General features: G+C 37.8%; 2 protein-coding genes across 2 annotated transcripts; one reads left to right on the forward strand and one right to left on the reverse strand.

Moving 5' to 3' along the window:
* Positions 1 to 42: 42 nt before the first annotated feature.
* LOC138052539 (uncharacterized) lies at positions 43 to 4,497 on the forward strand. The gene is made up of 4 exons (XM_068899079.1): positions 43 to 391; positions 1,579 to 1,818; positions 3,014 to 3,225; positions 3,672 to 4,497. The coding sequence occupies exons 1-4, from the start codon at positions 172 to 174 to the stop codon at positions 3,939 to 3,941; spliced, it is 942 nt and encodes a 313-aa protein (XP_068755180.1). The 5' UTR covers positions 43 to 171; the 3' UTR covers positions 3,942 to 4,497.
* A 2,408-nt stretch (positions 4,498 to 6,905) lies between these two features.
* LOC138052538 (actin-binding protein WASF3-like) lies at positions 6,906 to 12,462 on the reverse strand. The gene is made up of 3 exons (XM_068899078.1): positions 12,024 to 12,462; positions 9,993 to 10,252; positions 6,906 to 8,913 (listed from the first exon to the last, which is right to left on the reverse strand). Exons 1-3 carry the CDS (start codon positions 12,289 to 12,291, stop codon positions 8,107 to 8,109), a joined length of 1,335 nt encoding a protein of 444 aa, XP_068755179.1. The 5' UTR covers positions 12,292 to 12,462; the 3' UTR covers positions 6,906 to 8,106.
* Positions 12,463 to 13,089: the final 627 nt, after the last annotated feature.

A 13,089-nucleotide genomic window follows, 5' to 3' on the forward strand; every position in this document is an offset into this window, starting at 1 on the left:
TCGCAATGTCATCATCAGTTCGTAATGCATGTTGGGGTCAATTTACATCTTGATATATAAACAATCGGTGATCGCAGGTGAGCGTAACCTATTTCGCTACGGAAAATCAACATTCCTCTAAAATCAGTACGACATATCTTCTCTTTGACATTTTTGATTGGATTGTTCGATATGGCTGCAGCTCGTGGTGTGGTTCGAATTGAATCCTCTCGACAGAAGAGAGAAGGCGGTGGATTTCTTGTTCGGAGGCCCATAGGAGACAAAGTGGAGCAGTGTGACCCATTTCTGATGCTGGACCACTTAGGCCCGGTAGTTTATGGTCCCGGAGAAGCCGTTGGAGCTCCTGACCACCCTCATCGAGGATTTGAAACCGTGACCTATCTAATCGATGGTATGGAAAGATTTTTATTTTAGTTCCTTGCAGAGCTTTAAATCGGACCGGTGTCTGCGTTAATAAATTTGCAATAAATTTTGACCTCATAAAATTTCGTATAATTTTTACTTTTTGTGTAAACATTGAAATATCAGCTCAAATAGATCTACAAAATTAAAAGCAAAGAATGCTGATTTTCATGCGGTTGGAAGTAACTTAAATAATCGATTACTCTGGCGGTAAAATTTGGACGTGCAAAAATATTAACCCCAGTCTGCTCTGTGATGATTTTATGTACAGCTATAGTAAAGAAATTTAATATAGAAGTTCGGTGATTTGCTCGTAAGCGTATGTCCTCATGACACTTGAACTATAAAAGCAGCTGCCAATTTTACATTTCTTGGTCCTCAGGTAAAACGCACGACTATAAGTAATAACAATTGCTCGTCGATATTCCAACGATTTCCTATCGAAATGGATAGAGATCTATGTCGTTCAAACACTTTAGGGAACGTCAAGGATGGAACTCAAGTTTGTTCAAAATTCGGCATTCGAATTTGTGCGGATTTACTGTTTGCTCACGACAGCATGAATATGCACACCTTGATCGGATAAAAATTGGAGGACATTACTAAACAAGGAAACAAGGAAACGAAGCACCATTGAATACTAACTGACAAAGGTTGGATTTGAGATTAAATATCGCCGTTGTAGGCCTAAAACCTCAGTCTTAATCTGAATCCTAACCTTAATCTCAATGAGTTAAGAGCAATAACGTTTTAGGCCTTAAACGATATTTAATCTCAAATCCAACCTTTGTCGGTTAGTATTCAAGAAATGGTGGAGTTGCAGTGCTTTGTTTCGCTGTTTCGTGGTTTAGTAGTGCCCAAAATTGAACCCCTGAAGCCGCTTATAATGGCAAAATACTGATTCCAAGGAGGTGAAATAAAATGAAAATTCCAGATTCTGTCCACTCACTGACTTTTAAAAAAAAATAGAGCCCTCGATAGGGGCGGAGTGTGGATTAAAATTGGAATGACCCAATCACAGCTAAGTACAAGGCGTGTAGGAAAGCCTTGGCCAAAAATAAACATGGAGTGTATATTTTATGCTCTGGACTGAGTGACTTATCCACTGGATAAAGTTATCCGGCCTTAAATGAACAAATTGGGGCTGGTGTTTTATTTCTTAAAATATCATCTTAGGAGAGATGAAACATCAGGACAGTGCTGGAAACAGTGGTGTTTTGAAGGAAGGTTGGGTTCAGTGGATGACGGCAGGGTCAGGTGTTGTTCACAGTGAAATGCCTTCAGATGAATTTCTAAACCGAGGAGGGAAATCAGAGGGATTTCAACTTTGGGTGAATTTGCCTGCAAAGGACAAGATGATCAAGCCGAGATACCAAGATACAGATGCTAGAAAAATTCCTGTCGTCACTAGTCCAGGTTTGTTTTCATTGCCTAATGTATCTACAAATTCTTACAGTTTCATGGAGAAACTAGGAAAACAGGGGGGTGGGATGGAATGCAGGGCTAATTCCTCAACCTCACTCCCAGGGTCTCTGTGGTCTACCTCCTTTTGTCATTGAGAACTAAGGAGGCAGAGGAGAGAGACCCTGGGAACGAGCTTTGGCTGTCACGTGGAATATTGACCGATAAGGTCAGCACCATAATAATTTATCCCTTTGGAATTGCAAAAGTTGTTTAATCATGCAACAAAAAAATTCTCATCAGAGTACCTGAAATGAGATAATTATGCAGCAAATGAAATAAATTAATGTACCTTTCAATGTTTATCATTCAGCATTTCATGTTGTGAATATTTTTGTCAAATTTCCTGGCCAGGTTCTAGGCTTTTGGTGGAACTTGTCAACAATTATTTTGTGTTATGCCAAATGTTGTATAGGAATGTTGGAGAGGAGATTTTATCAAATTCCTTGGGTATTTTCCCTGGAGCTATAATAAACTTTCAGCTTAAGCATTCACTTTCATTCAGCTTAAGCATTCACTTAAGCTTTCACTTTCAGCTTAAGCATCCACTTTGTGCATGTTTATTTTGTTGTGAAAGGCATAAAATAATTTAAAATATTTGTTGAAGTGATAACTTATTTTCTCCCTTTGGACCAAAAGCCAAATTGACATTTTGGTTAATCCAAATGTGATCTTTACCCATTATGAAAGGTAAAAAGCCCAACAAAATTTTATTATACAAAAATTCACTTGCACACATTACAGCTTTGGGTCTACAAGAGACTTGCACACATACAAGTCTTTTATATGCACAAGTCTCTTATTCCCCTGAGTCTTTAAATGATATTGTTTATTGTTTTGATCCTGAAGGTAAAACTACTGGTATCATATTTATTTATTTATTGATCAGTTAACCCATAATTGACTCTTAGTAGTGAGACTTGGTTGATTTTACTGTCTAACTTCGGTCAATTTAACTCTAATGCCAGGTGACTTTACCCATGGACTCCTAGGAGTGAGGCATGATTGATTTTATTCTAATGCTAATTGATGCTACTGTCTACCTCCAGCCTATTTTATTCATCATTTGGGGGCACTTCGGTAGTCAGTGGGTTTAAACTATAATGACCATGCTTCACGGACATGTAAAGCTTATTTCTTTATCTTTTAGATGGAAAAACAAAGGTCAAAGTCATTGCAGGAGAGAGCCTGGGAGCCAAAGCTGTGATTGACACACGCACACCAATGATGTACCTGGATATTCATGTGGCAGCTGGTGGAACATTTGTGCAGGATGTTCCCGAGCAGTACAATGGGTTTGCCTATGTCTGGCGGGGAGCTGGTTCATTCACAGATGAAAAAATATCAGTTGAAATGGGGAAGGTAAATTTTGTCACCTCTCATGCAATAGCAGAAGGGGTTTTGTGTTTTGGTGTCTACTTTTATCAGACGTATTCAGAAGAATGACCCTTGAAACAAGTTTTGTGTCTCACTTGTCATATATAAACTATTAGAATTATTATGTATGCAAACTATCAGAACTACAATGCTACAATTCTTAGACTTGAACTTCCGTTCATAGCCCATCAGGTTTCTTTATGTAACAAAACCTTCCCTTAACCCATTGACTTCCCCCACCCTCCCTCCGATGAGTAAGACTGTCTGGCTTCAGTCACAGAGTAAAGTCTACTAAGTCTCACTCCCAGGGGTCAATGGATTAAAAACTGTTAATTCCCAAGAAATTAGTAATAATTTCCCTCCAGACCATCTTTTAAAGTTTTTTAAATCCAAATATAGCTTTTAATTAATAATAATAATATTTTTTCTAGGTTGCTGTGTTGGGTAAAGGAAACACTTTTCAGATCAGCGCGAACCGCGATAAAGACATCCATGTCTTGCTAATAGCAGGAGAGCCAATAAAGGAACCCATTGCTCGACATGGACCCTTTGTTATGAACAGCTGGGAGGAGATAGAACAGGCATTCACAGACTACAATTCAGGAAAACTTGGATCCATTGAGGGATCTGCAGAGCGCTATGCAAAGACACAGAGGGCAGTCAATAAACAAAAACAAACTGGAACTTGGGACAAAAAGTAGACTTAAAAACTGGAATACACCATAACAAAAATATTATGTATCATGTAAACATGCACCAATGAAATTGACAATTTTACATCTTGACATGTGAAAAGAAACATGTTACCGTTATGTTCACCAAGTAGATGTGGTTACTTTGACAAAGCATGTTTCACAAACGGTTTGGAATTGCAAAGATGTTAATGTAACAGAGTATTGTATGGCCAACAATATTCACCTCAGTATCAGTGGCTGGTGGTGGATATTTACTGAGCCATGAAGCGGTGAGGTAAATATATATCCACCACTAGCCACCAACAACATTTTTTCGGGCGCAAATTCAGCGCGAATTGCTCGGAGGTGAATAGCAAAGGATATCCAGAGTTTGAGCAGCCAATGAGAGCACGCATTCAACACTATCCACTGTTTTAGTATAATTATACTAATTGAATATTATCAACACTTAAAAGATGAACTTCATGGCCACTCTCGGCCATGTGGTTTCCTCTGTATACCATGTGAATGGGTTACAGGGTTTCAGCTTTCTCTTTATAAATAATAAATATAACTGTTCTTAAAGTTTTCGGGTATTATTTTAATAATACTGTTGCTTGGGAACAACTGTAATAGGAATTTAAAGCACCATACAGGGGCTGCAGAGAGGGAGGGGCTGGGGGGCTATCAACCTCCCCCTCCCACTTTTTCTGTTTTGGTGTTTTGTCCTAAACCTCTCCCACTTCCCTTCACACTTCCATGATCCATACCAAGAGCTACCACCCTTCCCCCCCCCCCCCCCCCCCCCACTTTGGAATGTACTTCATGGCCCCTGAATAAGGAGGGCTGATGCTGTCCAAATTTACTGGTAAACGACGATGTTTTTTAATTCATATTTAAGTCAGACATCCATATTTTAATTTCTCTGTATGTACACAGGGTTTGTGCTACTCCTTGAAAAGCCCTGGAATTTAAATTTGTACATAAAGGGTGCTTGAAAAGCCCTTGAAAAAAAGGATTTTGTGGGAAGTTGCTGGAAAAGTCCCTGAATTTTGGCTTGCGTGAAAGTTGTAGAGAGTACATTATGCCAAGAGAAAATGATGATCGTGCTAAGTTAAAAGAGACCTTTCAAAAATTGAGCAAATTGACTATTGGGGAAAGACTAAATGCAAAACTTAAATGCCTGTGCGTGCACTTAACTGGCAGAATGTGGGATATCAAGGTACACTCTACACTGTAACTTGATGTATGGCATAGAAACCTTCCTACAAACACTCCTTGAAAACTCAATTTTCGGTTCTTGAAAACTCCTTGAATACTCCTGGAATTTTATAATTTTATGCAAATCCCAGCATGAACCCTGTGTATAACTTGTCTACTTTCTTGTGGATGACATAAATTAAGAAAAATAACCAGCTTGTTTAGAGAGAGAATTGAGAATGGACATTAATTTTGATATTACTTTGGTTCAAAACTATGTGCTTTTAGTACTATATTTAAGAATACTTCAAGTTAAAAATCGTAAAGGATGGCCCAATAAGCCATTTTCAAAATATCAACATCCAGCGAGGACAAAAGCAATAGAAACAACAAGGTATAAATGTGAAAAATATCTACATATCATACACTTTCTTTTGTCTTTGTCCTAATACTCTCTTTGAAGCTGAATTTTAATGTATCGAAAGTTGCCTATTTTGATGTATTAATTAAATTAAAATCTACTCCTCAACAAAACGTATTGAAAAGACTGATAGATTTTATCTGGAGAGGGTTAAAGAACTGGCCTTAATGGGAAAAGCCGTTCATTGGCAAAGATGTACCGGTAAATGATTTTATTAATCAGTGGTCAAGTCACTGAGAACACAGGGTTAAATGGTATTTGAAGGAAAATGCCTTGAAGCTAGGCAAGAAGGCATATTCACATGTACTATTTCATCAATATCAAGCACTTTCCTGATCACTTGAAAATTTTGGAGTGGAAGCTCAAAAAGTAATAATGAAATCTTTGTATAAGAAGTAGTGATGCCATAGAGCCTTTTCTCAGTGTACTACTGTTTAGAAAAAATTCATATGCTTGCGAGGAATAGATTGAATAGCTCCTATCTATCAAGTGATGGTGCAATTTAATATTTAAGTTCTACCACAGTGAGGCCCTCCCATGAGGAGTCCTTGTTCCCTTTAAAAATTAGCTTGTGTTCCCTTGTTCCCGAAATTACTTCCAAACTTGTTCTCAGCTTTTTTATCCCCAAAGTGGTTTACGTTCCCTTGTTCCATAAGATAATGTGTCTTTTGTTTCAAATTAGCCACGTTCCCTTGTTCCCCAAAACCCCTGGGAGACCCTCCATAATGGTCAAGCAGGCCAAACAAGCAAAAGAAGCTCCAATAATGGTGTTTCCATCAGAGGCCAACAGTATGTGGGTTCTGTAGCATCCCACCTGAAAATGATGGGCTGTAAGAGTGTCTAAGAAGATCACATCACTGAGATAATTTGACACTGTCATACAAGCAAATATAAAATTCTGTTCATGAACCGTGCTTTAACTTTCATACAAAATGTTCCCAGATCACTTTTGAATCCAATTCTGGATGTCTTAGGGCCGATTTACACGATACGATTTTGTCACATGCAACAAGCTCACGACAGGCCTACGACATGACTTACGATTGTCGCAGCGTTTTAAAACATGTTTTAAAATGCTACGACATTTTTTCTGACGTACACAACAATCGTAAATCATGTCGTGGGCCTGTCGTAAGCCGTTGTCGCATGCGACAAAGTCGTACCGTGTAAATCGGCCCTTACTAGTGATATTTGAGGGCTTTATTGCCAGGGCATCATAATTGGGTTGGTTCTGGAAAACATCAAATTGCACCAAATAAACTGCACTTAACTTTTGAACAGAAAAGAAAAGAAATTATTTATGTGGCAGGTCATATGCGTGGGAGTTTTCATCCAGATTCCCTGGATTATTATGCACAAGCTGTTAACAGTTTTCACAGAAGTTGTTTACTGTTTATTGCTAAAAACTGGCCCATGATTTTTCCACTTACAGCTATAATATTATTGTACACATTATTGAACAGAAAGAAACACCTGGTATTAATACATGACTAGAAACAGTAGCACAAAATTATTTATGCTTAGCTGTCTGTTGTCACTTGAACAAAACTACAAGTATGCCCCCTTAAACCCTTTCACTTCCACAGTGACATTTATGGATTTTGTCCTCATGTCACTTGTCAGGAGAAAAATGGAGGAAGAAAAACATTTAGTTAAGCAATCGGGCTGAATATTTTTTCAATTTTTGTGTCACGTCATTACTATGAACCAGGTAATGTATCAACAAAAAATGTCATGATAATATCATTCAACATTTAACTATCATTCGGCAAAGGCGAGGTGAATAACAGTGAACAGAGGTTTTGCACGGCAGCCATGTTGCATGGCAGGAACAATAGATTCTTTTTCCTATGGAAACAAATGTTCTTTCTAATGCAAAACATTTTCATTGTTCCTGCCATGCAACATGGCTGCCGTGCAAAACCTCTATAAAAACCAATACAAAGTCGAGGTTTTCATTCGCCGGAGATGAATAATTGGATTGTTTTAGTATAATTACATAGGTGATTCTTTGAAAAATACTGGTAGGCACTTTCTTTAAAACAATAATAATTTATTACTTTCTTCATCTGTCACCTCGACAAAACGGCTTGCTGCATTTTTGAATAAACCTCTCAGGTGATTATTGCATAATAATCACCACAAGTGCAAGCAATCAGCACAAAGAATTAATTTTCAATACTTAGCTATGTAATTATACTAATTTACAATACAGACAAAACCACAGCCAAACAGCTCAGAATCCTCAACTGCCACAACATGTCTTGTTACACACCATGCAATTATTACAATATGAAATGCCCTTTACTAGTTTTTCTCCTTAATTATATAGCAATTAAATTTTACTGTAAAATTAATGCTCATTTTTCTGTACAATGACTCATGTGTACACTTGTAAAAAAATGTGGTAGAAAACCCATGAAAATATCTCTGCCCAAGTCTATATCCTCACTGTCATGTGCAAGAAGCAAAGCATCCATACAAAAATGCTAATAAACTAAGTCACTTTTACATGATGATAGGTTCTTAACCTTCGACAATGTCAAAAGGCAGGCAATCACCGCAAAACATTTACTCGTCTTCTCCATCAGACCACTCTGAGCCTGTCTCACTTTCATCTTCGCTTGAGGAATACTCCACTGCAATACGACGAGACAAGATGCTTGCTACATCTCCAAAGCCATTTGATTCAGGCTCTTTCCGTGCCTCCTGTACCTGAACTTTTCTTAGTTCCATGCCACGTCTAATTGCAGACAACAAGTCACTTCTGGCATCAACTTGCTCCTTAGGGGGCAGAGGCGTGTCACTACTTTGGACACTGATACTAGACTCCGAGGTCGAGGTTGTAAGTGACGTTGAGGATGGTGAGATTGTAGGTTGTGGTCCCACAGAAGAATCGGCTTGCTTTGTGGCCAGTGCCCCTCCCTGACCAGGCAATGGAGGAGGGGGAGGTGGGGGAGGTGGTGCAGGTACCGCAGGGTTAGACAGCATTGGTAGCACAGGAACACCATGTGATGAAACTGAATCACATCTCATTGATTGCATGGGAGGGAGTGGTGGTGGTACATTTGGTCGATTAACATTCTGATTGGTATACCTTCTAGACTGTCTTTGTGCCACAGGAGAACCAGATTTGCCTGGTGTAACATCAGGTTCTATAATGTGATTGGGAGGACCACCATCTGGGATGCCACCATTTGGTTGTTTCGAGTGTTCAACGTGGTTCTCATTTGTATTAGTTACATCTTCCTTAATTGTTGTTGGAGAAGTGCCACTGCCTGAGGATTTAAACTCCTCACCTTGTGCACAATAAACCTTTTTCTTTATTGCCTTGACTGGCTTCTTCTCTCCTGTTGGTGCTCGCACCCGTCCACCTCTCTGAGAAAAGAAAGCACTTGGTAATGAGACAAACTACAGCCATGCACAGTCTATTATTGAAGCAAGCAGTAGCTTGAGTGTGCATAATAACTAACTCTAGGTTTTTAAATGAATATCACTACTCTTGTGTTTCTTATGGGTCAATAATCATTTCATTTGATCAAATTTTGCTGTGCAGCAAAACATCAAAAATGTTTATGGCTTTACATTAAAACGGTTGCTTGTCATTTTAAAGTGCAGTTCTCGTTTTTCTTCACATTTCGAAAGTACTTGTAATGAATGCTCAACAGGAGAAATTATTTGAAGTGCTTTCAAGAGGAAGACTGTTTATTTTAACTCCACTGTTTTCATTCAGCGGTTCACCATTACTCAGTGCGGATTCTGATGATAAGCTTTCAGCAATCTGGATCAAGAAGGAAGTGAAGTCATTTAATCACTAACTAAAAAAGGAAGAGTGAGACTGCAGCTTAATTAGTATACAGCACAAGAGTTTTGGCTTTCAGATTGTCAAATTTGTGTTCTGCATACTAATTAAGGCGCATTCACACACTGCATTTTTGAGCTAGAGTAAATGACGTCACTTTCTCCTTAATACAGCTCTCTGAGGGCTTATCTGTCAGAACCTCAACAAGTAATGGCGGACTGTTAAATGAAAAAATTGCCATCAAAATAAATAGTTTTTCTCTCAAAACGATTGCATGAAATCCATGTTTTGAGTATTCAGCACAAGAACTTTTGAAATGTGAAGAAAAATGAGATATCAGAAAAATGTGAGGAAAAATGACAGTAGTAGCACTTTAAATAATAATAATAATAATAATCGAATTTATATAGCACTGGTATCCTCACAGCTCAGGGTGCTTAACAAGGTTAAAAGATACTAACTTAAATGATACTTGTAGCTTGTGAATAAGTAATAATATTACTATACTAAGAAGTATAAAGTGACTAGGAAATAAGTCAACAAATAAAAAATTAAGTAGAAGAACAATCACAAAATAAAGAACGACTATTTACAAATTTAGTTAAAAGATAAGTTTTAAGAGATTTTTTAAAACCATCAATTGAAGGTGATATACCCGTCGTTTCTTTTTCTTTTCTGTCTCTTTTTTCATCTCTTCACACCAAAGCTCAAAGAAATACATAGGATCTGTATAAAACTTCAGGGCATCTTTTTTGTCGTCTCTGTATGGATTCATCTCCTGGAGACTAGGAGGTTTGTCACATCCCTCATATCTTTCCTTCATTGCTGACGGCAAAGTACTGCTTGCAAGAACCTGCTGATCTGTGACTATGGTACACTTGAATGCTTTTCGCATGTTGATATCTTGCAATGAAACTGAAAAATGAATACCAAACACTGTTTACATTTCACATTCAAGTGTACAAGAAAAAGAACTTTTTATCTTCCAAGTAAAATTATCTCTGAAATTTGTAGCTTGTGAAACATTTTTCACCTTACTAAAATACTAAATTTGCACTGAAAGCTTCACAAGTTCTAAACACTTTTCAGTTTTTCAAGAAGGTAAGAAATCTAAACCTTAAATGATGATAAGTGAAGACCTTTCATTGTCTTTTAGCCTCCTAAAACCAAAATGATACCAAAATAAACCATACACATCTCAATTTTTTGTCTAATTTCACTTTTGTTCTAATACATGCATTTATACTCAGATTATATTGTGAAGGATGGGACCCCTGAACAGCTATTATTTTTCATTTTGGTACCAGTTACTTTAAAAACACTAACGACAATATTATCAACAACTATGTCCACTCACAAAATGTCACCATTAAAACACTTTACCTCCTAAAACAGCCACATACATATCTTAGTGTCTAATGACGCATGACTTTATTTATCAGTGGGAAACTTCTCAGATGCAAGAGAATTAGTTTAAATAAAGATGTGTTGCTTGCAGCAAGTGAGAACTACAGAAAGAAAAAGGCTGGACAAAACTCACAGTTCTAACAACACAGACCAAAAAAATGCCATCACAAGGAAGTACTGCTGCTTAAGTAGTGTAATAAAATGCTGAAATTGGTAACAACAGGGCTGAAATGCTAATACAGAAAGAAAAGAAAAGAAGAAAAATATGCTAATGCTTACATGTCGAGGCAAAACCATTTAAATGAACAAACTAGGAAATTACGAGTTTCCAGTGATATTGGTAACAGGTTAATATTCTAAATTTTCATCCCAGAAGGACAAGAGTTCATCGGAAATACATGTTCAACAGCCTTGTTTCATCATGTGTTTGTCCTTAACGAACTGTCTCTTTTCAACATGGCATTTGTATTTCTGTTGTGTTAAAATTAAGTTCCAAAACATGTGCTCAGTTCCTTTGACCTATAAAGTCACCTATGTTGACAAAAAATTTTGAATTCAGCCCAAACTCAGTTGTGATTTTAAGAAATAATTTTATGAAATACTTCTCAACAATATTTCACGTCTATTTCCTCAAAAGCTTGCAATTAACAATCAATTTAGTAAATAAATTTGTTGTACTTCTATTACGGCTGAAAACAATAAAGATTACTTTTCTTACATTGGGATTGTTCCGGATCAAACTTGGAGAAGTGCTTCTGTACATCTACAATCTTTGCAAGATCGGTGGAGAAGTGAAAAAGAGTTGCACTTCTCTCTCGGTGGTGAATACAAACCTACAGTAAACTCAAGCACTTGACAAACAAAACTTTCCCGGAAATAAAAATAAGGTCATACACTTCGTTAAATCAGCAGGCAACTCTCCGCGGTACGGTAATAAAATTGAGAAAGTTATCATTAACATCTCGTTCTTTTTAACTGAGAACTGTAGGGCTAAAGAAAGACAACAATTTACCCTGACCTATTTTAAAATCTTTTATGATCGAAGCGTCGATCGACACTGGTGTTTTTATGAAAAGAACATTAAATAAATTTAAGGTTGCTGAGACAAACTTGTCTTCTTTCAAGACTGATGTTTCCAAAATAACGATACTTAAAACAATCACAAAACCGAATAAAATATCATGATGATAACTCATGAGAGATGGAGAAAAAGTTGTCTAGACTACAAGAATTCAGTTCAGGAATGCGAAGTTTTAAAATACTATAAATGGTCACTTACTCTCCTCGACATTTGAATCTAACTGGGTCACCTTCTGGGTCAAATTCTGAATTCTTTCTTGAAGAGAATTTGTCCTCTGGAAGATATTGTTTGTTTCTGCACATAATTCTCCAAATACGTCCTCGGCATGCTTTGAAATGCTGCTTAGCTGCCGCATTATCCCGCATAGCGTGTTCACGGAGACGGCCTCGAGCTCACTCTTTTGCCCGTCAGCGAGCTTGCCACGGCTTAGTTCCGTCGGGTCTACGGACCGCTTTATGAGCGGCATGGTTGATTACCAAATCAACCAACACCGTCGATTAAATCCCAAGATCCAGGCCTTTAACACAACTCCGGATGGTGATAAGATGCTTTTGAAAGGACCAAGTTTAGAAATACGAATCACTTCCACCCTCGTTCAAACACCCAACATGGCGACTTCCTCTGGCCCACAACTCCCTGCAACTTTGCTCCTTCTCTCGGAGAAACTTCGGAAGACAACGATACAGTACGAAGATTTCCGAGAAATTCTTTTATTTTCCAACTCAGTCGTTCTTTTCTTTTTATTCTCTTTCTCTCCGGTGAGCTATTTTTTTGCAAACCAAAGAAATTATTTTCTCCTCCTAAAACTTGGCAGCTCTGAAGATAATCTGGCAATATCACACTTCAAATAAAGACTTGTATCTCTGGTCATTACTTTTGGAGTAAGTCGGATCTGATTTCACAACTACCCGTTCTTTTGGGAACCAACACTGGGAAGAGATCTAGAGGACGGCCGGCGATCAACTTCATCGCCCAGCTTGAAGGGAACACAGACATATATAGGAAAGAAATACCAAAACTCATGGAAAATAGATTGGAATGGAGAAAAATGGTCATGTCGGTGCGAGTACGTTCGATAACCTGAAAGTAGTAGGCAGTAAACCTTGGTGGTAGAGCCACCGTACTGGCAACCGAAAATAATAAGTTCAGTACTTGAATTTTTTCCTGGTATTCTCTAGTCAATTTCGAAAAAACCTATCGAAAAGGAAAGGAAAGGAACTTTATTTAAGTAGCCTCTTCCAGGCTCCCAGATGGTAGGGAAAGA

This window comes from Montipora capricornis, chromosome 6 (assembly GCF_036669925.1).
Source record: "Montipora capricornis isolate CH-2021 chromosome 6, ASM3666992v2, whole genome shotgun sequence".
NCBI classification, from domain to species: Eukaryota; Metazoa; Cnidaria; class Anthozoa; order Scleractinia; family Acroporidae; genus Montipora; species Montipora capricornis.

Bases quoted from the DNA above. Each gene is read 5' to 3' on its own strand.
- LOC138052539 (XM_068899079.1), top strand. From the start codon at position 172: ATGGCTGCAGCTCGTGGTGTGGTTCGAATTGAATCCTCTCGACAGAAG. The intron at 392-1,578 runs GTATGGAAAGAT...ATATCATCTTAG, and splicing joins CGTGACCTATCTAATCGATG to GAGAGATGAAACATCAGGAC. The intron at 3,226-3,671 runs GTAAATTTTGTC...TATTTTTTCTAG, and splicing joins TATCAGTTGAAATGGGGAAG to GTTGCTGTGTTGGGTAAAGG.
- LOC138052538 (XM_068899078.1), bottom strand. From the start codon at position 12,291: ATGCCGCTCATAAAGCGGTCCGTAGACCCGACGGAACTAAGCCGTGGC. The intron at 10,253-12,023 runs GTAAGTGACCAT...TTCATTTTTCAG, and splicing joins AGATTCAAATGTCGAGGAGA to TTTCATTGCAAGATATCAAC. The intron at 8,914-9,992 runs GTATATCACCTT...TTCTTTTCTCAG, and splicing joins AAAAGAAAAAGAAACGACGG to AGAGGTGGACGGGTGCGAGC.